At 49.6% G+C, this 24,154-nt stretch overlaps 2 protein-coding genes and 1 long non-coding RNA gene across 9 annotated transcripts in view; 2 read left to right on the plus strand and 1 right to left on the minus strand.

Annotated features, from left to right (window-relative positions):
* Nucleotides 1-1,310, minus strand: part of MAP2K6 (mitogen-activated protein kinase kinase 6) — a 42,300-nt gene extending 40,990 nt beyond the window's left edge. The window contains exon 1 of the mRNA XM_075770372.1: nucleotides 1,154-1,310. Coding sequence (XP_075626487.1) covers nucleotides 1,154-1,169 — 16 coding nt within the window. The 5' untranslated portion in view covers nucleotides 1,170-1,310. The remainder of the gene's footprint in view (nucleotides 1-1,153) is intronic.
* A 673-nt stretch (nucleotides 1,311-1,983) lies between these two features.
* LOC142604406 (uncharacterized) lies at nucleotides 1,984-8,577 on the plus strand. Of its 2 annotated transcripts, XR_012838268.1 has the most exons (5): nucleotides 1,984-2,066; nucleotides 2,620-3,907; nucleotides 4,712-4,815; nucleotides 4,911-5,047; nucleotides 5,352-8,577. It is a non-coding gene; the product is annotated as an uncharacterized LOC142604406 (long non-coding RNA). The 2 variants fall into 2 exon arrangements; XR_012838267.1 differs by lacking the exon at nucleotides 1,984-2,066 and having other exon boundaries at nucleotides 2,249-3,907.
* A 5,432-nt stretch (nucleotides 8,578-14,009) lies between these two features.
* The window catches only part of ABCA5 (ATP binding cassette subfamily A member 5), a 34,212-nt gene continuing 24,067 nt past the window's right edge, over nucleotides 14,010-24,154 (plus strand). The window contains exons 1-9 of one of the 6 annotated variants that reach the window (XM_075770302.1): nucleotides 14,010-14,114; nucleotides 17,384-17,507; nucleotides 18,165-18,278; nucleotides 18,998-19,202; nucleotides 20,349-20,507; nucleotides 20,725-20,822; nucleotides 21,503-21,732; nucleotides 23,223-23,364; nucleotides 23,673-23,861. In XM_075770302.1, coding sequence (XP_075626417.1) covers nucleotides 18,174-18,278; nucleotides 18,998-19,202; nucleotides 20,349-20,507; nucleotides 20,725-20,822; nucleotides 21,503-21,732; nucleotides 23,223-23,364; nucleotides 23,673-23,861 — 1,128 coding nt within the window. In that variant the 5' untranslated portion in view covers nucleotides 14,010-14,114; nucleotides 17,384-17,507; nucleotides 18,165-18,173. Of the gene's footprint in view, nucleotides 14,115-14,438; nucleotides 14,556-14,771; nucleotides 14,791-17,139; nucleotides 17,262-17,383; nucleotides 17,508-18,164; nucleotides 18,279-18,997; nucleotides 19,203-20,348; nucleotides 20,508-20,724; nucleotides 20,823-21,502; nucleotides 21,733-23,222; nucleotides 23,365-23,672; nucleotides 23,862-24,154 lie in introns of those variants that run through there. The other 5 variants (XM_075770299.1, XM_075770303.1, XM_075770301.1 and 2 more) reach the window with 5 other exon arrangements.

Below are 24,154 nucleotides of genomic sequence, written 5' to 3' on the forward strand. Positions count from 1 at the left end.
ACCCCCAAGCAAACCCAAACCCCCCCAAAAAACACACCAAAAAAAGCGCCCCAGCCCCAGTTTGGGAGCTGCTCTCCCACCGGGCCCTGCACCATCTCTCACCCCCCCCCCCCCAAGGGCTGCAAAATGCAAGGGGAGGCAGCTGCAATATCAAATCCAAACATTTAAAAGAAGCTCCAAAAGCTGCATCTGCGTGGCCGGTCACTGACATATGTGCATCTATTTTCACAATGAATGGCCGGAGCAACTCCTCCTCCAACATCTCAGCCTGCTCTTGCAGGGACTATTGCATTCCCCCGGCATTTCTGCAATATTAAATTCTCCACCTCCTCCCAGCCACCCCCCCTCCTCGCAGGACACAAGGCAGAGCCACTCCAGAATAATCATCAAGTTAAAAAGCAAGATCAAACCTTCCCCACCGCGCTGGCAGAAAAAAAAAATAATAATAATAATTAAAAAAAAATAATAATAAAAATCCCTGTTGTCCCCTCCCGCTCCATCCGAAGTGCCGAGCCCCCGGTCCCAAAGGCCAAAGCAGCCCTTGGGCGTGCTGTGAGCGCTCGGGGGTCCCAAACCGCGCTGCTGCCTCTGCCCAAAAGTTACCAAATATTAAGGGAGGGGGGAAAGAAAAATCGGTGGAAAATGATCTCAGTCCTGGCACAAGAACAATACTTTCCCATGGAAACATAGGTATATATTTAATTCCTGGTAAGTCCACTCAAGTTTCACCTTTCATCTCCTCCACGGACTTGTTTAAAAGTTTCATTTAATTTTGCACTTGAGATTAGCTGCAATTCGCATGCACCGTGCCCCTTTTTTTGCATGCACACAGACGGCAGCGAATGCATCTGCTCTTCAACACCCTTTATCTGTCCTGACTGTGCAAAAGGCAAAAAGGGCTCAGTAATCCCCGCAGAAGAATTCAAATAACGTCAATGCACAGCTGAACTGCAAGCCCTGCCTTACAGGAACTGTGTGTGTGAGTGTGTGTGTGGCTGCAAAAAAAGGCACATACTAAACAGGAAATGCAAGTGAGCCATTGAAAGCCTCAAACTTCAAAATGCAATTGCATCCCGAAAAAATGCATGCATGCACTTAAAAATGCATGCACGGCTTTTTGCATATTTGCAACGAACAGAAGTAGGAGCCTTACCTCTCGACTGAGACATTTTCCCCTTTGCTTTGATGGGGGAGGGGAGCACAAAAGACTTTGCCTTGCCTCTCTTCTGGAGCTAGTTTTGCAACAAAGATGCAAACTGCAAGCGCTCAATCTTCATGCAACTGGAGTTTTCCTGACTTGCTGCAGCGGCTCTCCTTGCAGCGGGGGTGGTGGTGGGGGGGGGGGGGAATGGGGGTGGGGGGGGGGGGGCCGTGCAATTGCACACTTTGCAGGGCAGCTTGCAGAGCGGGGGGTTTCCTCCCCCCCTGCTTGCAATGGTAGGGAAGGCTCCGCTGCACCTACATGATGGGCCAGGGCTGGCAGCGAAAAGCTCCAAACTTGGAGCTGGGGGGGGGGGGGGGGGGCCTCGCAGTGCGCAGGCGCGATGCCGACGGTCGCCGCGCGGCCGCCTGGGTGCTGTAGTCCCACCGCCCGCCCCTTCCTGCAGGGGGCGGCGCGGGGCTGCGCGCGGGGTTGCGCGCCCGCCGAGGCTGCGCGGGGCCGGCCCGCACGGCGCGCGCAAAGCAGCGAGAACGTCGCGGATGCGGCTTTGTCCCGGCGCCTGCGGGTTGGGGAGGGGGGGGGGGGGGGGATGCGCGGAGCTGCCCCGGGTCCTGCGCACCGCCAGCGCGGAGGGCTCGCCTTGCGCTTCTTCCCCAAGCGGCTGTGGCTGCGAGCGAGCGAGGTCCCTGCCTGCGCCCCGCTGCCTGCGCCCCTGCCTGCGCCCCCCTGCCTGCGCCCCTGCCTGCCTGCGCCCCTGCCTGCGCCCCCCTGCCTGCGCGCCCCTGCCTGCGCGCCCCTGCCTGCGCGCCCCTGCCTGCCTGCGCGCTGTGCAGCTACTCGGAGCTCCCGGCGCGGTGCGGAAGGCGGATGCGGCGGCGGGTGGATGTCCTCCTGCTGTGACCGGGTGCGGGGGGGGGGGGGGGGGAAGGTGGTACCCGCCCAACGCGGACACTTCCCGGCGGGATCCTGAGGCTCCTCCGGGACCAGGGAAGGGCTCCGGGGCTCGGGCTGCGGCGGGAGGGGGCCGTGGTGGGATGGCCGTGCCCAGGGCTGCGCGGGAGCGTGGAAGCGTTGCCCACGGGGGTCTCCGCACACTCAGCTCCATCGCTCCCTCCGCGCACTGGGGTCCGAGAGGTGCGTGCGGAGCCTCCAGCACCCGTAACCCCGCACCGGGCGTGGGGGAGCCCGTCGCAGTGTCCTGGTGCACCGCCGTGAAAAAAGAGAGAGATCGGGGTGGAAAAATACAGCAGAAAGAGGAAAAAAGACACGCTCTGGTTTCCATTGGGTTTAGATTTTAAGGATCCATTGGAGAGGAACCTCCGGCTTTTGTGCTCATACGATGCCGGGGGCGTTAACGCGTTGTGCGTAGCACGGCGATGCCCTGGCTTAACCACGGCCCTTAGCCACCTTGCATGACATTAACAATTTCTGAGTCTTTTTTTCTTTTCCTCTCGCAGGCAGCGCAGGTGAAGCGAGTTCATCCCAAATCTGAAATGGAGTGTTTCCTGAGGTGGTCAGCTCGGCCCCTGTGGGCTCACGGAGGTTCCCCACATGAAGAGCTGGGGTGACCCGATGCCGTGACATCCCCCTGAGATGGGGACGCTGGCTGGGTCAGAAACGCAGCTGTACGGTGGGGTGTGGGAGATGAGTACGTCGGAACCCCACTTTGGGAAAAACCCCTAAGGAAAAGAGGAGATAGGCCTTCCTAAAGCAGCGCTTCATGTTAAATAGATGTTTCATTCTGGGAACGTCGGAAGAGAAGGAAAAAAAGAACTAAACGCTAAAAAAACATGCACTCTAAAAACATTTACCAGTAAATTAGCGGCAAGGATGTTTCTTTAGACCCCAGCAAAATAGCGATGCCAAAAGAATAAAATCCAGCGAAAAAATTCCATGGGAAGCGTGTCCAGGATTGTAAGCAGCACTGCCGCTTCTAGCGTCCTTTTTCCTTGGGCTGGAAAATGCGTATTGTGGCTGATTTTTACACCGTGCCCTCGCACCGCTCCGTTTCCCGACCGGCCCCGTGCGGCTGAGCTCACGCTAGGCTGGCGCTGCTCACGATTTTGCCATTTTTAGCAGCAAGGGCCGAAGTCTGAAGGAGGCCGTAACCCTCAATTAGGGATCTGTTTGGGTAACTTTCTAATGTTGGGAGTGATTGGGGTGAGGGAGATGTGCTGCTGTACGTGGTCCTTCCTGCCAAACTTGCAGCTAGAGCAAATCCTTACAGCCAAGCAATAAATCCCCAAAGTGAAAGGTTTACGATGGAAATGCTGACAATCCCTTAACTAACGCATTACAAATGGCAGCGTTAACAATTCAGTAGCCATAAGCTAGATTAGCAGCAGCACGGACAGCCTTCGAGGATGGCTGTAGTAAGCCAGCCTTGTCTCGATAAAGATGTGCAGCGAGCAAATGGCTTTTAATTTGCTTTTAATCTTTCTAACGAACTTTTGTTGGTCTAACTTGCATGCAAAATGGGGGATGCTCCTTTGGTTTTTCATTAAGTGTTTGGATGACCGTTGGAAGAACATCCATTGGGCGAGGACAAGAGCTCAGTTGTTTTAAGGCATTTTTTCCTATAGGTGACGGAGTCCTTGTTCTCCGCAGTTTCCCCGGGTGCTGACCGTGTCCCTTGCTGGCTGCCCGGTGCCCTCGGGTGCTCCGGGACGTCCCCGTCACACACATGAGCTGGGACAGCCCAGCAAAACCTGTGTAGCGCCGCTGGCACCCAGCAAAGAGCACAATGTAAATTTTCGTTGTTTTTCAATGTTTTCCCCATTCCCCCTCCCCGAAGGCGTGCAGGGACCTGGGATCCCACTGGTCCAGCACCCTGCTAATGCCGAGGGAAATTTTCTCCTGGCTTTAATGGGTTGAAGCTGAGCCGGGGACCCGCAGAGGCTTGTCCGTCTGTCACGTGCTGCGCAGCGGTTCGTGTGTCGGGATGGAGGGGTGTGAAGTTCAGCTGGCGGGCGAGTCTCGGCAGGCTGCGGCAGGACCAGGCGGTGCGGCCGGGGAGGTGGGGGCATGCGGCAGCACTGCTCCCGGGCTGGGGGGCTGCCCGGGGGGGGGGGGGTGAGGGCTACAGCCTTCCCTGTGCCTGCGGGATCACAGAATCACGGAGTGGTTTGGGTGGGAAGGGACCTCAAAGGCCATCCGGTCCCACCCCTGCCATGGGCAGGGACACCCTTCACCAGCCCAGGTTGCCCAAAGCCCCATCCAACCTGGCCTTGAACACTGCCAGGGAGCCAGGGGCAGCCACAACCGATCCGCCGCATCAGGGGTGCCCTGACCCCGAGCCGGGTGGGGATGTGGTTGGGTGACCCGATGTACGTACCAGTGGGCTTCCCCGGGCAGCGTGTCACGGTGCCGTGAGCAGGTTACTATCAGCTTCGAGTCAAGTGGTACCAAAAGACTTTATTATCTCTATTGCTCACGATTGCTCCAGCGCAGTGCCCACCCTTTAAGCTTGGCGTTTAGTTTTCCCTGGGCAGGTCTTTTTACTTTTCAAGTCTAAATTGTGCAGGCAATGTGACCGGATCTCCTCTCTAGGTAGGAATCACCCTCCTCCTGTCCGGTAAGAGGCTCAGGTTCCCATCTCTGCTGTTCACACCGTCTCCTCCTCCGGTCAGCAGCGCTTCCAAGCTGCAGAAAAGGTCATTTGTCTTCTGAGAACTTGTTAAGTAATTTTTTAAACATGACTCGGGTTGCTGGTTTTGTTTACAGTAAAACACTTTGATTTGCCGTGCAGCAATTAGTTCATGAGGGCAGATGCTGAAGCAGAACAGAAAAACCTCCTCTTGCGTGGTTGTTCTGTACCTAAAGGCTGCGGGGCGATGCACGGGAGCCAGCGAGGTGCCTCGCGTGAGCCTCTGTCTCCCAATGCGTGTGAGTACGTTCTCTAGGAACATCTTTAATCAGCCTGTGTCAATAAGTAGCTCCGTGCCGTGTGCATCCCTGCGCAGTGGCTTTTTAGGAGCTAAATTACCGAGTTACGAGTGGCCATGAAATACGGCGGTATTGCAAAGTGCCTGGGGAGAGAGCGGCTCTGGAAAGGGGAATCCATAGGGCTGAACAAATGGAGCCGATTTCTACATCTGGCTCTGGCTGTAACTTTTCCTCTAGTACTTACTCTCTGTATATAGTCATTTGAATTTTATACACGTTACGGTTTGTGTGTTCTTCCTTCCAGGTTGCTCCTTCATTGCTAAGAAATGAATTTTCTGCAGAGAAATTGGACAAACATGCTGTGGTTTCAGGGCACTAAAACCTCCTCTCCGCGTTTGTAAACAGCAGATTGGCGCTGAAATATGTATTTGTTTTAGACACGACTTCGTTTCCAGCATTCGCTTTGATCGGGGCGCTTGGAAGGCGAGCTGTGTCATGTGGCGGATTTGTCCAGTAAAAATACAATTAGGGGCTTCGGTTTCAGTGTTTGCACGAATGATCGCTTGTGGATAATCAACAGGCCAAAAATTAATCCCAGCACTCTGTCCGCAAACAACAGCGAGCTCGAGGGGCGCAGCTTCTCAAGTTGTCCTGCTTCACTCTTGCATAAGCATTGTCAGAGTTTCTTTATGTATTTCAATTCCTTACATCGCAGTGGGAAGGGCTATGTTTTCCCTTCAACCAAGAATTGTTTGGAAAATCAGATGGTGGTCATGTGTGGTTTCTAGCTGTTAGAAGCATAGATGGCGTGAAACAGAAGCAAAACTGATGTCCAGAACACCTCTGGTGCCTCCTTGTACATCCTTGAACGCTAAGACCAGGTTTGTGGGCTGAAGATCACGGTTTTCCCAGCGTGTCAGGCGGTGTGAAGGGGCCGTAGCTATTGCTCTGGAGCTGTTGTGTATTTTGGATGACAACCCTGTGCAGGGACGGACAGAAGTCACGGTGCCTGGGAAGTGGGATCTTCCAAAAACAATACGCTTTGCAAATGAAATCAGGCGGAGCAGAGGAGCTTGCTGAGCCAGCTTCCATGGAGCAGGAGATGGGGCGGGCTCCAGCAGGACCTCTGCAGAAGGACCTAGCGGCTATTTCGGTTTCCCTTGGTTTGGTTCGCATTTTTGTTGGGTTCTGCAGCTCCCAGCCGTCGCCTCCCTTCATGGGAATGGGAGCCGTGGAGAAGGAAGGGTATTGTGGGGCAAGCGTAGCGAGGGTTTGGCTTGTAAGAGATTGTATTGATGGCTTTTAGAGACAACTGGCAAGACAATGATGGTTTGGAGTGTTACCCTATGCCCGGGACAGTGTCCCGTGAAATTTCCCATCGTGTTTTAGCTGAGGGCTCAGCCCCCGTAGAGAAGCAGAGGTGATTGCCTGCAGACAGGCGAATGCCAGCTGTTTCCCTAATGCTCCCGAGGTACAGTGGTCTCCCACTACCGAGCTGGAAATGCAAAACAGAAGGAATAAGCACATTAAAGGCTCTGCCTGCTGCGGGGCAGGCAGACAAGGCAGGGCTCTTTGCTGCTGGAGATGAAGAAACCGTAGGAAGTTCTCCAAGACAAGAGGGTCAGCTGGAAAAAGGGATGTCCCCGAGGGGATGGCTGGGGAAGGAGCTTGAAGAAAAGCCAAAGCTTTGCTGGGAAGGAGAAAACGGCTTGAGGAGAGGAGGTGAGGAACAATGAGCCGTCCTGAGCACGAGCCACAGAGACCATCTGCTCTTCACCGGCCTGAACGGTGCGAGTGATACCCTGCGTTCCTTTGTTCCCCAGTTTAAGGGGAATTGCAGCCTGCGAGCGTTTAAAGCCAAACACAGTCCCTGAGAGTTCAGCCACGTCTTACCTTTTGTCGGAATTTCCTCCATCTCCTTCTCCTCCAGCATTTTCTCTTGCAGCCATTAGTTCATATTTTTCCACCTCGGATCGTGAGTAGGTGGATGAAAAGCCCAGGAGGACGTTGCAGTTAGCAGAAGTTAAACAAACCGCGCAGCCCCGGTGCACGCAGCGGGGGATAGTCGGCCAAGTCTCTCTTTGTGGCTCTAGCCAGGTAGCTGGGGAATTCAGAGGGGATACGATGACCCCAGAAGTACACGCAGCTCATAGAAGCGGCAGTGGCCAATCAATCAAACCTACTTACAACTCAGTAACCTAAGTAATAATAAGGTCTTAGAGCCATAAACCCCGATCCATTTTACGGAGTGACTTTTTGCTGCCTTGCTGTACAGAGATGTCCGTGCTTGAGACGTGCCCTGCGTGCAGAAAGCCCCCGTCAGAGGTCCGTTCCTCTGCCACGCGCGTTAGGGTTGGCACGGTGGAGGCAGAGCCGAGTGTTGTGGCTGCTTTTTTCCTTTGCCTGCTGGTGTGGGTTTTGATGCTGCAAATACTGCTTGGGTTTTTACTGTTTGGAGTTCCTCCTATCTGTATGCCATGCGTATCTATGTGTATATAATAGGTTCTCTGTTTGCTTTGGTGAAGTAATGGACCCAAATGCATCCTTCAGGCATGTCGTGAGCACTTAGTTCCATCTTCAGTCCCAGACCTTTTGTGCTTTGCTGGATTTGCAGCGCTGGCTCTGGGTCCTTCCCCCCCCCCACCACCACGTACATCCCCAGGCTGCCGCCGTGCCGCCGGCTGCGCGTTCGTGGCCCTGCGACGGCTCAGCTTCGCTGCGGGGAGTTGGGTTCTTAAATATCTTTTGGGGTCATATCCACCACCTTTCGTCTCCACGCTGGTAAGATTTGCAGGTCACTCCCCAGGCGTCATTTGAATACCCAGTGGCTTCATCCCAAGGACAGGAGCAATAAAGGAAATTCAGACTTTTCTAAATGCTGCCCAGCCGCCAGTACCCGAGCCCTGTCGTAAGACTGAGAGAAAGCACCACACACCCTGCACCGAGAGCCGAGAGCATTTTAAAAGTGACTCCTTCAAGGTTCCTTTAAACTCGGGGTGTCTTTACGCTGCGTTAAATGATGGCCAGCCAGCTCCCCGCTGTTTGGGGAGTGATGCTCCCTCCTCGCAGGCAGGCAGCGGTCGGGGCAGGACGGTGACAAGGCAGGAGCAGGAGCCACCAGCCCCGCGGCACCACTCGGTGACAGCGGCAGGGTGGCTGTTGGCCGGGTGTAGGTGTAGGAACAACCTTTGGCCTGGCGGGTGACAGTCCCCGCGAGTCACCTGCCCCCCATCCCTCGCTCTCCGGCTTACGTAGGGTTTGGTGTTTTTTGTTTCTTTTTTTGCCTTGTGGCTCTGTACTTTGGACTTTGTTTCTCGCTGTTTTTCCCTGACTCCTTCATTCTGCCAATATTTTTTTTTTTTTTTTCCCGCAGCGCAGTGAGTCTCAGGCTCATTCAACAACACGATTAAGGGTTTGGCTGTAAACAGCTCGGTGCTCTGGATTCCCCCCCCCCGGCTGCAGACCCGTGTCTGCAGATGCTCCCGCACAGGGCTTTCTGCAGGAGCACGGCTGCGGCGGGGTGCTGAGCGGCGGGGCGCTGAGCAGCGGGGGGGCTGAGCAGCGGGGGGGGCGGTCCGAGGGTTTCCCGCAGGCAGGCTCCTCGCTGCCTGTAAGCTCTCCGGGGTAGGGATGTCTTTATCGCTCGGTGTGTACAACCACCACCACGTGAGTGTTTTTGTCGAGGTGGTTTATTAAACCTTTATTACAATTATGTAACTCCTAGGGTAATATGATCTGGAGTTAATTACTGGAGCCGGTTTTCTTTGTGAACGCATCTGAAGAGTTTGTCAAAAGCCTGCGGTAGTCTTTTGCGCTCCTGTTTAACGTGACACAAATTTGGATGGCTCGGCGTAAACGTGGGCATCGGGGAGGCTTGGGCAGGCGCTGGAGGCAGAGGAGAGCCCCGTGATGCTTTGCAGGGGGCTGCTCTGTCAGCAAAGCCCTGCCTCGGATGTGGGGCGCCTGCTGATTTTTTTGGGGATGGATGCAATGCTCCGCGGTGTCCCAGCCAGCCTGGGATATGGTAGGAGACCACCTGGAAAGTCCCGGTACGGAGGGTGCAGGGCAAGGAGAAGCCCAAATACTCAGGGCTAGAAGCTGATGCCTTAGCGCAGCCGGGGAGAGGAGGGAGGAGGAGGAATCCGCTACAAAAATGTTCTTGAACGTGGTCGAATGAGGCTGAGCAGCTCCAAATGTGAGATTCTGAGAAAAGCAGTGCTAAATAAGGACAGGTAGCTGCCTCTGTCTGAAGGGATATTTTTATTGGGCCGGCAGCAGGAAGCATAATTTTCTTCAAATGACATGTATATCTAGAGTATGCTGTAATACAAAGGCAGCCAGTGCTGCGCTTTTTTAAAACGGGAAATTATATTTCAAAATCCATACAGCAAAATTCACCGGGAAGGGAACACAGCTGGCGGTGGGCAAGCGGGGGGGATGCTGCCATGCGCGAGGGCAGTGCTGGTGAAAAATACCTGTTTTCTGCCATGTCCCCACCAGCCAAGGGGCACATTTGCCCCCTCTGAACTCTGCTGATTTAAAATAGGCATTTTGGTTCTTTTTGCTACAAACATGCGGTATCATTCATGACCAGGATGAATATATGTTTGTACCGACGTGGCTGTAATTATAGTAATCTATATGCATTGCGTACAATGTATATATTATCCTTGTACCCCTGGCGCTGCTGATGTGAAAAGTCTGTTGATGCTTCAGTTAGAAAACTTGTTTTTTTCAGAGGTTTCTGACTTCCCATAAAAGTTTATTCTGGGCTGAAACTCTCTGTGCCAACTCTTAGGCAAAGATTGAAATTTCTTTTATGAAATTTTGGGTTGAGCCAGTTTGAACGTTGTTATAGAAAGTGGATAAGGGCACAGAGTAAAATTTGTGTCTCGCGTGCCATAAGCGAATCCGACTCCTAAAGAACTCGCATTTTGTATAACCATTTACAGAGGTGCAAAGCGCTGCCATTGTCAACAGCAGTTTTAACCCTTTTTCTTTTTACCCAGGTAAGAATTGCTGTTGGTATTGGCCTGTACTTGATAACCGTGCCCTGCCTCTGAGTATCGGGCGAGTTTTTGGTGGCAAAGAGCCGGTGGCTTTGGCAGTGGCAGCTCACCCTGCGCAGCTGGGTGCAGCTGCAGATTTTGAGCAGTTAATGCTGAAGGAAGTTGGGTTTTGCACAGTTTATTTTAGTCTCCTAGCTCACAGAAAGAGGCAGGCCTCTAAATTAGGTGCTCTGAATTACTGTCGAAAGGCTTCCCTGGCAGAGGATCTGGGCTCTGGCGTTAGATGATGCAAATGCATCATCCTTGTGCTTATATACAGGTTTATTGATGCAAACACATCGTTTCCAGTAAATATCAAGTATATCTCCTCTTTAAAGCCTGTTCTGTCTTCTTATAAGCCATTGCCTCTGCTCTGGAGGGTGGAATAATTGCTTACAGACAAAGCTATCTGATTTTTGAGAATGAGTTTAACTGTTGCTGGCAACTCATCTGATTAATTAAACAACAACAACAAAAAAAATCCAGACCACCTGTTTTTTTTTAAAAAAGCTTTATTTTGTTTCAATCTGGATGAGACCACAGCAGGTGAAGTGAGCTGGGAAGCAGCAGCGGTTCCTGCTTGGTCCGTGCTACGCCGGGCACCCCTGATGCTCCTAATGATGTAGCATGCCGCACGCTGCCTCGCAGCTGAACAAAACTCACCGTAATGAAAAAAGGCACAAGCACATCATTGTGGTTTTGTTCTCCCCGCCTGTGCTCTGCTGAAGTGCTGGGCACTCGGGAAATGCTGTCTCCAAATAGAAGCGGGACACAATGGGGAACTCGGTTTTTCACCTGTAATTTGGTTCTGCCCTGCACCGTCTCTAATAACGATCCCTCGAAGAAAGAAAAGAGCAGTTCTTCAATGCAGACCCTCAGCAGCGAGAAGGGAGGCTGCTGGCACGAGGCAGAAAACCTGGCGCTGGTGCTCGGCTTCGGAAGAATCGCGACCTCCTGTACGTGCAGGAGATAGAGCCTGTGCTGGTGTAGGCATCTCCCCCTTGCTCTGTTCCTCCTCCAGCTGTAGGTGGTTTTGCACAGTCCTTTCACCAGCGGGATGAGCAGGGATGCTCCCGAGGAATTTGGAAATGGGCCTTTGTAATTCTATTGCTTACTTTTTTTTTTTCTTTTTTTTTTTTTACTTTTGAAAGGCTGAGTCATTACCTACTTAAAAAAAGGAGATTCAGTTAATCATGTTTCCTTTCTGAAACACGATGGATTAGTGCGTTACAGGTGCAGTGCATTGAACTGTGTTTCCATAATATCCTGTTCACTGAATTCCTTAGGTGAGCGTCTGTGTAAAACTTTCTTTTTTAAAGAAATACTTCTGTAAGGAGATCCTTCAAAAAGAAAGTGGAAGAAATGGCCGTCCACAGCCTGGTAGGGACAAAGTGCCATTCTGCACATGCTCTTGTGGCTTCAGAGCTCCGGATGCGATGCACGGAGTCCATCAGCCCAACACGATGAGAACTGGGAAAAAATACCCTCTGCTTCAGCATGAGCTGTCAGTCACCTGAGTACAAAAACCAAACTGGCCACTTACTAACATAAGCACCAGCAAAATACAGAGTTCAAATGTTTAAGATTTCTTTAAAGTTTTGAATTCTATATTCCAAACTCAAGCTCTGCTTAGCTGCACACGCGGAGCAGAAGCGGCATGGAAGGGGGGGAGCCGAGGAGCCAGGAGAGCCCTGGCGTTAGGCTCAGACTTACTTTTCCTGAGTGCTTTGTTATTTTACCTTTTGTCATCAAACTTACATCATTTAGTTTAAGCAACAACTCTTTCAGCTACAGCGCGTTTACACTGAACTGAGGAAGAAACATCCCAAACTTTCAGATAAATGTTGCAAGCTGCCGAGTTGTTTTGCCAGGTGCCAGTTTGTTGGTGCCGATGGGGACCCCCGCGGCTGATGGGGAAGCCTCCTCACTGGAAGCAGAAACCAGTTTCCAGAAAGAAAATCGGATCGTCTGTGCCCACCTTTGTAACCTTTGTGCTGTGTTCAGGCACCTTTGTTGCATTTGGTGCCGCTACCTGGGTGTAGTTGCTTAGATCTTTGTTCCAGCTAAAGAGATGAAATTGCTCTCTTTGTCTTTCAAGTTTTTTTGCTCAGAAGTGTAAGCCGGAGAGGTTTCTGGTGCCCGCTGTTTGCAATAAGCAGTACCCATCCCCACCTCAGATGCAGAATCCTTTTGGCCTTGAACAAATTACATCACCCTTGGCTTATTGTATCTAGAACTGGGGATTATGTTTAAGGCACCTGAGCATACAGGGCTGTTGTAAAAATTAATTAGGTAATGGTTTTAATGTGCTTTGAAGATGAAAAGCATCGCAGTACTTTAGGTGATAATTACTCTCTGGAGGCTCTCACTCCGTTTGCAGGTTGGTTTTGACTCCCGTACTGACGCTGCCACGCGTGTGCTCGGCGGCTCTCCAGCTGCGGCAGCACCCAGTACCACGGGTGTCTCCCCTGGCTGAAAGTAAAACGTGATTTAGGTTCCCACATGACATAGCCCAATGTTTTGGAGCACTCGCATGTGAAACTGCTGCCATCCTGCGTGCAGACCGTTCGCTTTTCCTTGCTATGAACCCCTTGCTAGGGTGGGTTATTGCTCCACACCCTGAGCTCTGAGCTGCTCCCTGGAAGACAGGGCTGGAGGTGAGCAGAGGTGTGAACCTGTTATGGAGAGGTGGTTGTGCTAAAGGTCCCTGAACTGCAAGGAGTTCAAAACTCTGCAAGTAGAACATGAATATGAGTAGTTCAAACTCTTTAAGTATAAACAGAGACCACAACAAACATCAAAGCGACCAGAAGAATTCAGTCCCAGACAGGCTTCTATTCTGTTTAATGGTAGATGGATGAGGATAAGAAGTTTTGGGGTTTTTTTTTATTGAAGCTCAAGTTATGCCATTGTATTTACTCAGTATTCATTAGGCAAAACTAAAGGGCGTTATTTAATTAGAGTACTTTTATCTAATGCTCTTTCTTAAGGTGGAAACTAATGTAAAATAATAAAGTTTCCAGTTAAAGCAAGTCTTTCTGAGGGCTTTTTTTTTTGTTGTTTCCCCCCTAAAGGAAGTGCTAGCATAAAGATCGGGTGGGATTTAAGAAATTGCTGTATGTGAGGTATCTGAAGAAGCCTGGACCAAACGCTGCTGGGCCACACCGCTCTCGAGAGACACCTGGTGGAAGGAGCCTCCTCCCCAACACCTCCTCCCCAACACCTCCTCCCCAACACCTCCTCCCCAACACCTCCTCGCCAACACCTCGCCGTGCCAGCCCGTGGGATTTCTGCTGCTCTGGGGCTGCAGCAAAGGGTGCCTGTGCCTAAGGAGGGCCCTGGCGCCAGGGCAGGGGCTCGAATCCTGGGTATTTCCAACCGTCGCTGCAGGTGAAGGTGTGAATGCAAAGGCTTCTGCGTGGCCGTGATACCTACTCACGTAAACCGAGCTTTACGCTTCATACTGTGCTTTGAGACCCTTTTCTTCTTCCCGGATGCAAACAGAATCTCCTGATCTCAGTTTTCCAAGTGAAAACGTTGAGTCTGTGCTAACATTATACAGCTGCCCTTCAGCACAGGCGTGCACGATGCTCGTGCAGCTCCTCAAGTGCACAAAACCAGCTCAGGTGGGGACTTTAAAATACTACTCCATCAAACTGCTGTGCTCCTCTGGAGGAAGCCAAGCTGTCGGTCCTTGGTGGAGCACAAGGAGCTGCATGGCTTCTTCCTGAGCACGCACACAGCATCTCTGCTGCAGGACTCCAGATGCTCAGCGACACCTCTGGGTTTCATTTTTAGCTCAGCCTTTCTCAGCAACTTGGAGGAGGCATTTAGGAAAACGAGCACATCAGACTGTGCTGGGCATAATTAAGATCTCAGTGGTTTTGATCACGTCCCGCTTGTCAGCAAAAGGCCGGTCACGGGCTAAGGCGAAGGACCCATCTGGAGGGTGACGAGAGCACTCGTCGTCGGAGGGGGAATGACTCGTGGGAAACATCACGCACTGTGGAGCCATTGAGGTAGGGAACCAACACACGTAAACAACAGAAATTCAGCATTTGTATTCAAGGCAGCATTTTCATCGCTTTAATTGTATTTTGGATAATGCAATAAAATACCGGCGACCTTCCGGATGCAGGCAGGAACCAGCAGCGCTGGATTTATCGAGGCAGCTCCCACCCAACCATAAATCTCCGGACCCCGGGGCCGTATTTCCAACCCTTTTCCCTCCTCTCCCGGCGGGGAGGGCGGCGGGGAGGGGGATGGCGGGCGGCGTCCCGGGACAGCGCTGCGGCCCCGCCCGGGTACCGCGGGGATGCGCGGCCGGGGGCGGTGGGCAGCGCTGGGCAGCCCCGTTCCGCCCCGCTCCGCCCCGGGGCGGTGGAGTCCGGCCCCTCGCCTTGTGCCCGGCGGGGAGCGCAGCGTCCCCCGCCGCAGCGGAGCCGAGCGGAGCGGGGCCGGTGAGTGCCGGGGAGGGGGGAGGCGGTGCCGGGGGGGGGGGGGGGGGGGGGGGGCTCTCCCTTCCGCCCTCCCTCCGCCGCGGATGGAGGTGGGGGGCGGCTGCTGTACCGGGGGGAAACGGTCCTCCCCCCCCCCCCCCCCCCCCGAGGTGTGTAAAACGGGAAGGGGAAGAAAAGAGGGGAGAGGAAGAGGAGGAGTTTTGCTGTACCTGTCGGTGCGCGTCATTACACTCGAGTAAATGCGTTGGGGTTATTTGTGTTTTTGTTAAGGTTTCGTGGCTGGGTGAAAAATAGTGACGAACCGAGATACGAAGGCGTTGGGGGGGAGGGAAGAAGGGAGGAATGGAAGCCCGAGGGGGTGTCCTGCCCCCGCGATGCTGCGGGAGCGGGGAGCCGTGCGGGGAGCCGTGCGGGGAGCCGTGCGGGGAGCGGGGAGCCGTGAGGGGAGCCGTGAGGGGAGCGGGGAGTGGGGAGCCGTGCGGGGAGCCGTGAGGGGAGTTGGGAGCCGAGCGGGGACCCGTGCGGGGAGCCGTGCGGGGAGTGGGGAGCGGGGAGCCGAGCGGGGAGCCGTGAGGGGAGCGGGGAGCCGTGAGGGGAGCGGGGAGCGGGGAGCCGCGCGGGGAGTGGGGAGCCGTGCGGGGAGCCGTGAGGGGAGCGGCCTGGCCCGGCCGCGCTCCCTGTCAGCCCGTTGTGCTGCGGCTCCGTGACGGGCAGGTCGGGGGGAGCGTCCGGCAGGTCTGGGCTTCGTGGTGCTCGTCGGCCCGAGAGACGGCTGTTTCCCTGGGGGGTTCCAGGAGGGAGAAAATTCCGCCCGTTTTTAAAAATGCATAAATAAAGCATTTAGCTTAAATATTTTAAGGCCAGTAAAAAGCACATCAGAGTTTTTCTTCAGTATCACTTAGGCGATTGTCTTCTTGCAGCAAGATCAATAATCTTATTTTTTTATCTCTCTGCGGCTGTTGTTCACCGATAAGTTGTTTTTTTTCCTTCAAGCCACAGCTCATTTAGCTGGGGCTCATCCCCCTCCTTGTTTGTTTTGTTTGGTTTTAGCTTTAAAAACACTAAATGGCATAAACTGACCCTTAAAGACCATTGCCAGGTTGATGTCTGGGGAGGTGAGGGAACTCTTCCTAGGTATCGAACGATCATTATTCCCCCCCCACCCAAGAAGCACGAATATCTCCAATGTGGAATGAAAGTGCAAACCCAGGAATTTCCTGGAGATTACTGTGTTTCACCCACTTCTCCTGTCAGTACAAGACCAGAAGGAAGCAGCTAAATTGCTGGGGACTTTTGCTGGTTAAGGGTATTTTTATTTGTCCCATATTATTCAAATAAATGTCTTGGCAGCTGCTTTTTCTGTTTGTTCTATGTGTTTGTTTTCCTGGTCTGGAGTTTCTCAGAGGGTTTGGATTTTTTTCTTTTTTTTTTTTTCCCCCCAGATACAGTTGTTCACCGTTCAAGTGATATTTCTTCAGTGTTCTTAATTGTGCGTTATGTAGCTTCATCAGCGTATGTGGAGATGGCAAGTGTAATATCAAGAAATTAATTAACACTCTTAAAATGACCTTCCCTCCAACCCAGGGGAGGTTAAGTAAAGCATAGAAGTGTTCCAGTGAAGACGTGGAAGTATTACTGTTGGTTGGGATTTTTTTGTAACTGGATAGAAAATAATTAAAGGAGCAGTAACTGGCATTAGCGATTGATTAAATCAGCTTTGCTAATTTTCTGGATTTCAGTAAACTAGAGGAGTGTGAGGGAAGGGGTGGCCGCTTTAATGCGGTCGTGTAGCATTCGGCAAGGACCTCGGTGGAGCTTCTCCTCTTGTAAGTGCTCTTGAAATCTGCTCCTGAAAGCAAACAGTGGAAGTCCAAGCACTTAACAGGGCACGCTGTGAGCAGAGGGGAGAAGCGTGATATTTTTTACGACCTGTAAGCAATAGCTGCTCTTGATTATTTTTACAACGGCTGTCATCTTGAAGCATTTCTTGCTTGAAGACATCCAGAGGAGTTGCATACGTTTTTTTCCTGCAAAAATTAGTTATTAGCACAGGTTGATGTTTAAGCATTTTGTGTTTCGTTTTGGTTTTTATCAAAGGAAAAAAAATTGTTTTATTTTTGGAGTAGATTCAATGGACTTTTATGGGAAGCGCTCCAGGTGGGGTCTCTTCCCCAGGCTTCACTTTCAGTGATGTGCAGCCGTGTCCCCCCCCAGGTCGGTCCTGCCCCATGGAGGACCCCGACACCCAGCGAAGGAAGCCGTGAGCAGTGGGTTCGGTTACTTATGGATGCCTTTCCCCTCCTCTCTTCCCTCCTACGCTCCGAGAAACGCAGGCTCTGATAATGCTGTCTGCCTCTAAGCAGTTTGTGTATTTGAAGTTCTTCAAGCTCCGCTCATAGCAGCAGTGCTGACATCCGAGCAACCTCATGCGCTTCTTTAGTTAGATGGTGTCTGTACTCCAAAAATAGATTTCCATATTAAAATACGGCTGGGGAAGGAAGCTTGAGCCATGTATTGTCGAACAGATAACGGAGGAACCAGGGCCAGCTGCAGAGCTGCTCTGAACGGGCAGTCACCAAAACCATCAGTCCGCTTTGTGAATAACTGCTGGGAGCTGTAAAACCTGGAACATGGATAAATTCTTAAAATCTGCACTGTATTTTGGCTGAAATGTTGAGAAATGACTCAGTCGTTCACCTGCGGCAGGTGGGTGTTGCTGCAGTGGGACTCACGGCCGGAGCAGTCGGGGAGCGGGACGGGGTGGTGGTGTGAAGACCCGTGCGAGTTCTCGTGCTGCCTCTGCTGAGCAGCTCTCGGTTTTATTTCAGCTCCTCAGGTGAGGAAACGGAGAGAGATGTAGATTGACCAGTGACTCCAAACCTCAGACAGCAAGGTGGTGGCAAAACTGGGGATAAAATCCTGGTGGTTCCCCAGCCTGCTGTTCCTCACCAGGTACGTCCTGGTGGAACGGGCTGCTGTCTCCTGGAAGAGCATTTTCAATTTTATTTTAATTCAAATTTTTTTTTTTTTCTCCAAAAGATTATGTTCAGCACTACTGTGCTGTGCAGCTGGCCTAATGAAAAGGTAAAAGAATAATGAAAAGGAAAATAAGTAGCGTTGGATCCGCTCCAGAGCGGAAAGGGGTTACTCGCGGTAAATTGACCAGTTTGCCTGGGGTGAGATGGCTCTTGTTTTCGGATGCTTGGGGCTGGCTGCCTGCCCTGAGCTCACGTGATGGACACTGGAATTGTGCTTTGAGATAAATACTTTGGTTTGTAGTTTATATGCAGCAAAATGAAAATAAGCCCAGGTTAGCTCAAGTCTCGTGAGCTTGTGCGGAGCTGATCCTGCCTTTACATCCCGAGACCTCTCCCAGCCAGTGTGCCCAGCTCTCTCGTTGCAAACGAGCAGTAACGATTTCTTCGTGTAACGGGCATCTAGCAGATATATTGGAAGGCATTTAAAATACGAAAAATAAAATTTACATGAAAACAGAAAAATAGGAGATGCTGAATGCTGTGACTGCCTGGCTTTTGCTTTTTAAATTATTTTGTCATTTCATATGGATTTGCTTTAGTTTGTGTCTTTTTTTTTTCTTAAACAAACCAGTCTGGAAAAATGGCACCAGCTACTCCAAGAGAAGCAGGAGTGTGGAGACAAACCAGAGCTCTCCTCTTCAAGAACTGTCTTATTAAGTGTAGGACTAAAAAAAGCAGCGTTCAGGTAAGTGGAGTGCTTGTTTACTGCTGTCTTCGTGTCTGTGGTTATTCTGCCGTTAAGTGGCTCTTGAGTCGGAGGCAATGCTCAGTTTTATTGTAATGTTTCTGAAGCTTCAAGGTCTGCTCTGAATTTTGGTTTGAAATAGGCTTTTTCAGAAGGTATTTTGTGATCCTCTGGTTGAAAACATATTCTAATGTGTCAGGCGCTATCCAGAAAATATCCTCGATTTAATATTGCAATTTTAGTGCACTTTAAAAACATTTGCGGTATAGCAGGGCTAGACCTCTCCAAAAGACTGTTATCTTTTCTAACAGTTTAGCCCTGTGCGTAGGTGATGTTGTGATACTTCAAGATGAATTTTGAGGCGAAGAAGGCACAGTACAATGCTTGGCTAGACTTATTTAACGGTTCGTGGCTTGCGTTTTGCTACTTCCCAAATACCCTAAGTTTGCTGATATTTAAAGCATGTAGAATTATCCCTTTATACCTTAAAATGGCTTCTTAAGTTACCAATGCAAGCAATTAAAATCCTGCTTCAGTGCCAGAGAAGGATTTGGCATTAAAATTACGGTTGCATTGAAAACGTTCGGGGAACTCTGCAGTCAAGTAATTAGACTCACAGTCCCTCTTTTAAGCTTTGTGTAACTAAGATAAACTTTCAGAAATTTTTGTTTCTACGACCGCTGTTTGATTTTTCCATATTTCTTTCTTTCTCTGCACAGGAGGTCCTTTTCCCACTCTTTTTCTTGTTTTGGCTGATTCTGATGAGCATGATGCATCCGCACAGGAAATACGACGAGGTCGCTAACACCAACCTCGGCACTCTGGATACCTCCATGCTGGTGAATTTTGTCATCGGATACACGCCACCAACCCGAATGGCACGAGAAATCATGAAGAAAGTGGCTTTCGATAACTTCGAAGATGGTATTCGGAGCATTTTATTTTTCGTAGTATATCTCACGCTGTGGCTTGTGTTTGAAGAGGGAGCTGGGAAAAAGCATTTCTTTCCCATCGCAGATAGAGAACAGACTGCGAAGGCGTTTTGGGTTTTTTTTTTTGCTTCGTCAGCAAATGTTTTGGCACTGCCATCTCCGAGTGGTTCCCGTTCTCCTGTTGCAGCCAACAAGTGTTATGTGGCTGCAGGAAGGATTTTGGGAGGACCCAAATTCAAAGTACAAAAAGCCCCTGAGCAGCTCTAGGGCTAATTAATGCTTATCCTGTGACATCCTGGGGTAAAGGCAGGAGATGATGCTGTCCTGCAGGTATTTTAGGTTGTGTTTGCTATCCTGTTGTTACTATCAAAACAACATTTTAAAAATTATTTTTTAAAAATGCTGATCCCTGTTAACGCTGTGTCACCTCTTCTTTTAAAAGCGATTTTTCTTTTTTTTTCCCTTTTTTTTTGTTTGTTTTTTCCCAAGTGCTTTGCCTACGCAGCTCACACATCTAGTGGGAACTTATTTCTCCAAAACCACTCTGATTCTGATGTATTTTCAGTTTGGTATCTTTGATTCTTTTCCTTATGGTATGGATGCTTCAAAGGTACCGCAGAGCCCAGCCCAACGTCTGCATTTTCCTTACGGGTGCCCTCAGCTGCTTGGAGCAAACGGTTCCACTTTCTGCCTTTGCAGCCCGTCTTCCTCCCATCCTCTGCTGAAGTCGGTGGCAAAATACCGTGTTTTCACTGTGTTTTCATATATTTAGCCCTCTGCACTGGTTAATCTGCCCTTTTTGAAAATTGCTGGTGCTGGAGAATGACCTCTTGGGTAACCAGCGCAGGATTGGGGCACAGAAACTGTTGGAGCAGCAAAAAAATGGGGGGAAAAAGGAAAAAAAACTCGGGGGTAAACTTGAATTACCCACCTCGCTACTGAGCGACACTCCTGCAGGTTTCTGTCCAGGAGAATACTTCTTTCACTGGGACCAAAATATTACCCTAAATATACGTGTATCTCCAAAACCACATAAATCATTAATGATTAACGTCATGCTTCTTTAAAACTGTTGCACGGTTTTTCTTCCTGCTGGGCTGATACCTAAATGAACACGATCATTTCTCGTATCTCACAGGCATCATCACAGAGGAGTATTTAAGCGAAGAGGACCTGCAAGAGGCTAGTGCTTTTAAACCCTCAAACTTTGTGGGTGTAGTGTTCAACGATGCCATGTCCTACCAGCTGAGGTTTCCCGATTCGGTCGCTATGTCTTCCATTTACATGGAATCGAGAGGTAAATGTGCACGCTCTTCCGTGTATCCGTAAGGGAATAAACTGAAAAATCATTCCCTCTCTTTCTTTCTTGACCTGATGTTGCATATATGGGTTTTTTGGAAGTTGTTTCCACCGCTGATGAGGGATGGCCTCAAGCTGCACCGTCTTTACATTAGGGATAGGACGGCTGTAACTCCAGCCTTTTGCATTTTAAAATGCCCTGTTTTATTCCGCAGCCAGTTGCTCCAACCTGCGGAAAGGGTGTGAATCGGTGACGTACTGGAGCTCGGGATTTACGGCTCTGCAAGCCTGCATCGATGCCGCAATCATACAGGTAACTCTGAACAAATAACATAATAAGACCCAGGAGATTGAAATCCGTGGACTGCCTTGGCGCTGAGTGGTTTGGATGTTGTCTATTAATTGCGTAAAGTGCCATAGCAATAATTAGCTTGGATCCGATGAGCAGGCAGAATATTTCACAGGTGTTTTTGCTGTATTTTGTACAGAAATGTTCTTGTCTGGTTGAACACTGCAGACATTTGTCTTTGGTTGTGTCCGCATGAGCCCGAACCATCCATACATCACAGCAGTTGTCAAAACCCGAAGGCTTGACAGTGCTCACCCCAAAATGCTGTGTAAGGTGCTGTGCCAAAAGGGGCTGCAGAACTGGCCTGGCCGTTTTGGTGTCGGTATTGCTCAGCAATGCCCTTTTTCCCTGTTTCTCTCCCGTCATGCCGCTCGCGGTGAGAGCGAGCCTCATCATTTTGGGTGATAGGAATTGCAAAAATGTTAACTTTTATCTCCAGATGTTCAGATATTCTCCAATTTCCCTGCTTTTTGGACTGGGGTTTGGGGACAGTAAAGTTTTGGGGTGTCCAGATCTCTCCGTCAGCAGGGATGGAGACCGGGCTGAGCATGGGGCGACGTGCTGGCGCGTGGGTGCTGCTGGGTGGGATGGGGCCAGAAAATCCGGAGCGATGCAAAAATAACTCTTCCTTCTCCTTCTTCCAGCTGAAGACTAATCAGTCGGTTTGGGAACAACTTGAATTGACAAGAGCAATGGTTATGGGAGAGGCCGCGGTGGTGGAAATAGATAATTTTCCGCGTGCGATCATTTTAATTTACCTAGTGATCGCTTTCTCACCGTTCGGGTATTATTTGGCAATTCATATTGTGGCGGAAAAGGAGAGGAAGTTGAAGGAATTCTTAAAAATATTGGGACTGCATGACACTGCCTTTTGGTATGTGAGTGTTTGGTATAACCCGTTCGTTATAGAAGAAATATAAAATATATATAAAGAAACAGTTAAAAAAATAACTCTAGGAAAACTCCTTTATCCCATCCTCCAGTTTTTTAATTGTTTTCAGTCCGATTAACTGAGAACAGCCTAAAAGTGAGATACTCTGTAAAATCTAACGTAGAGATACTTGCAGTATTGTGAAAGTAGAAATATTTTAATAAGTAAATACCAGAGTAACGCTGCTACACTTATGCATGTAAAGTTGCGCCAGACTTCCAGGCATTAAATGTGGTGATGTGTGAGATTTTTAAGTAGTTTGATTTTATTGTTTTTAAGTATTTTTGGCTCAGTATCTCCTTTTCTGGTGGCTCAACAGGTAACCTGCGGTCTCTCTCCAGAGCTTATCAGCAGTTTCCCCAACACACAATTAAATGAATCTAACTCCATAATTTTAACGTGACAGAGCAATCCAAGCAGTAGGTTTTAAATTGTTTCCTTGCCATGATGGAAATTGTCCTATGCAATATAATGGATTTTTTTTTCCCAAATGAGAGGATGTACTAATTTGAAATCATTGATAGTTGCAGAGATAAAAGCAGGTTTAGCTTTGCCCTTTGCTGCAGCAGCCAACAGTGTTTTAGCATCTTTCTCTGCTGCGCCGTAACAGCCAGCTGGGATTGTCTGTCTGTTTTTTGTTTTGGTTTTTTTTTTCCTTCCCCCCCGGTTGCTTTTGTTTTATTTCTGCACCCAAGCTCTTTTCTGACAGTCGGTTCTGTTTGTTTGCGGTACATCCTTAGTGACAAATCTTATTGAGTCGAGTCCTCCACCCGCGGCGTTGGTCTGCTGTCCCCACTTGCGCATCAGCGTAGAGCATCTCTGGTCTGGAGAAAATCATTTTACTTTTCCCAGTGTGAAATGGGAGCGATCTGCAAAGGCACGCTGGCAATGCAGCTTTCGTCAGCCACTGGATATGACTCAGAAACTTGCTTCTGAGGAAAATGTGTCATTTTTTACTACCTGTACACAAACCGCCCTTATTTCCTGAGGTCAGAATTGCTCACAGACTTGCAGCTCTGTTTTTAAAAGAAAAGGATTTTATTACCCTGCCTGGCTACTGGAATGACTAGTGTATTAAATTTTAAATAGAATTTCTTTAATTATTGAAACCTACTACTCAGTTACCCTCTTTTGGTTATACCAGGGAATTAATTATGCAAGTTAAAATAAAAAACCCAACCATGAATCATCTAATTGTGTATCTTTTTGATGCCGTGAGTATTGATGTGTGTGCTCTAATGCTTAGAACAATTATAGGGATGTTTACAAGAGCTCTCTTTATTTGGGGACTCTTGTTTTGTTGCAAGCCTGTCCTTTGGTGCAGCTGTCTGGAATATTAAAGACTGGTAGTTTTAGCTATTTTTGTGTGTGAATAATTCAGGCTGGGAACTCATTGACTGGTTTCAGTTCTTTTTTTCCCCTTTTGCTCCTAGGCTTTCTTGGGTGCTGCTCTACATGAGCCTGATTTTTGTCATGTCTATTCTTATGGCGGTGATTGCGACGGCCTCTTCCCTCTTTCCCCAGAGCAGTGCCTTTGTCATATTTCTCCTTTTTTTCCTGTACGGAATCTCTTCGGTAAGTATTCCTGGTCCGGTGGAATTCAGCCATCCCATCCCTGTGTTTGGTTTGGGTTTTTTTTTTTTTTTCCTTTCAATTCTGATCTTGTTCTCTCTGCTGAAGCATTTGGAACAAATGTAGCTGCCGTAGGACCAAGCGGTGATGGGTGAATGCTCTAGTGACTGTACCAGGAAAATGATTTGATTATCAGAGGCAAAAGTGAAGCTATGGTCTTTTCACTTTAGTATTTCTATACCCTGTATTTATTTATTTTTTAATATAATACCTTCTTATCTTTTTTTTTTTTTTTTTTAATCTGTCCTTAGGTTTTCTTTGCACTTATGCTGACACCTCTATTTAAAAAGTCAAAGCACGTGGGTATAGTGGAGTTCTTGGCGACGCTGACTTTTGGGTTTGTGGGCCTGAATATTGTCCTGCTGGAAGATTTCCCCAAGTCTTTCGTGTGGATTCTCAGCCCCTTATGTCAGTGCAGCTTCTTGATCGGTGTCGCACAGGTAAATAACCTTCTGCTCCTCCGATTGCAACCTCAGTGCGCTCGTCTTGCATCATTTTCAAATAAGTCTTGATGTAGATGTTCTTAATTTTATTTTTTTTTAAATAAACTGATGAAGGTGGGGAAAAATGCCTATTTTAATAACTTCTCATGGCAATGTAATATCAAGTAAAATACAGTGCACCATCAAGCAGCTGTTATTCTTTGTGTTCATTGCTGTGATCTCAATCTCTTCAATTTTTTTCCTGTTGCTAAGTTTTTCACCGTGCTGTGCTGTCTTTCCAGGCTGGTACA

Source organism: Balearica regulorum, chromosome 18, assembly GCF_011004875.1.
Source record: "Balearica regulorum gibbericeps isolate bBalReg1 chromosome 18, bBalReg1.pri, whole genome shotgun sequence".
NCBI classification, from domain to species: Eukaryota; Metazoa; Chordata; class Aves; order Gruiformes; family Gruidae; genus Balearica; species Balearica regulorum.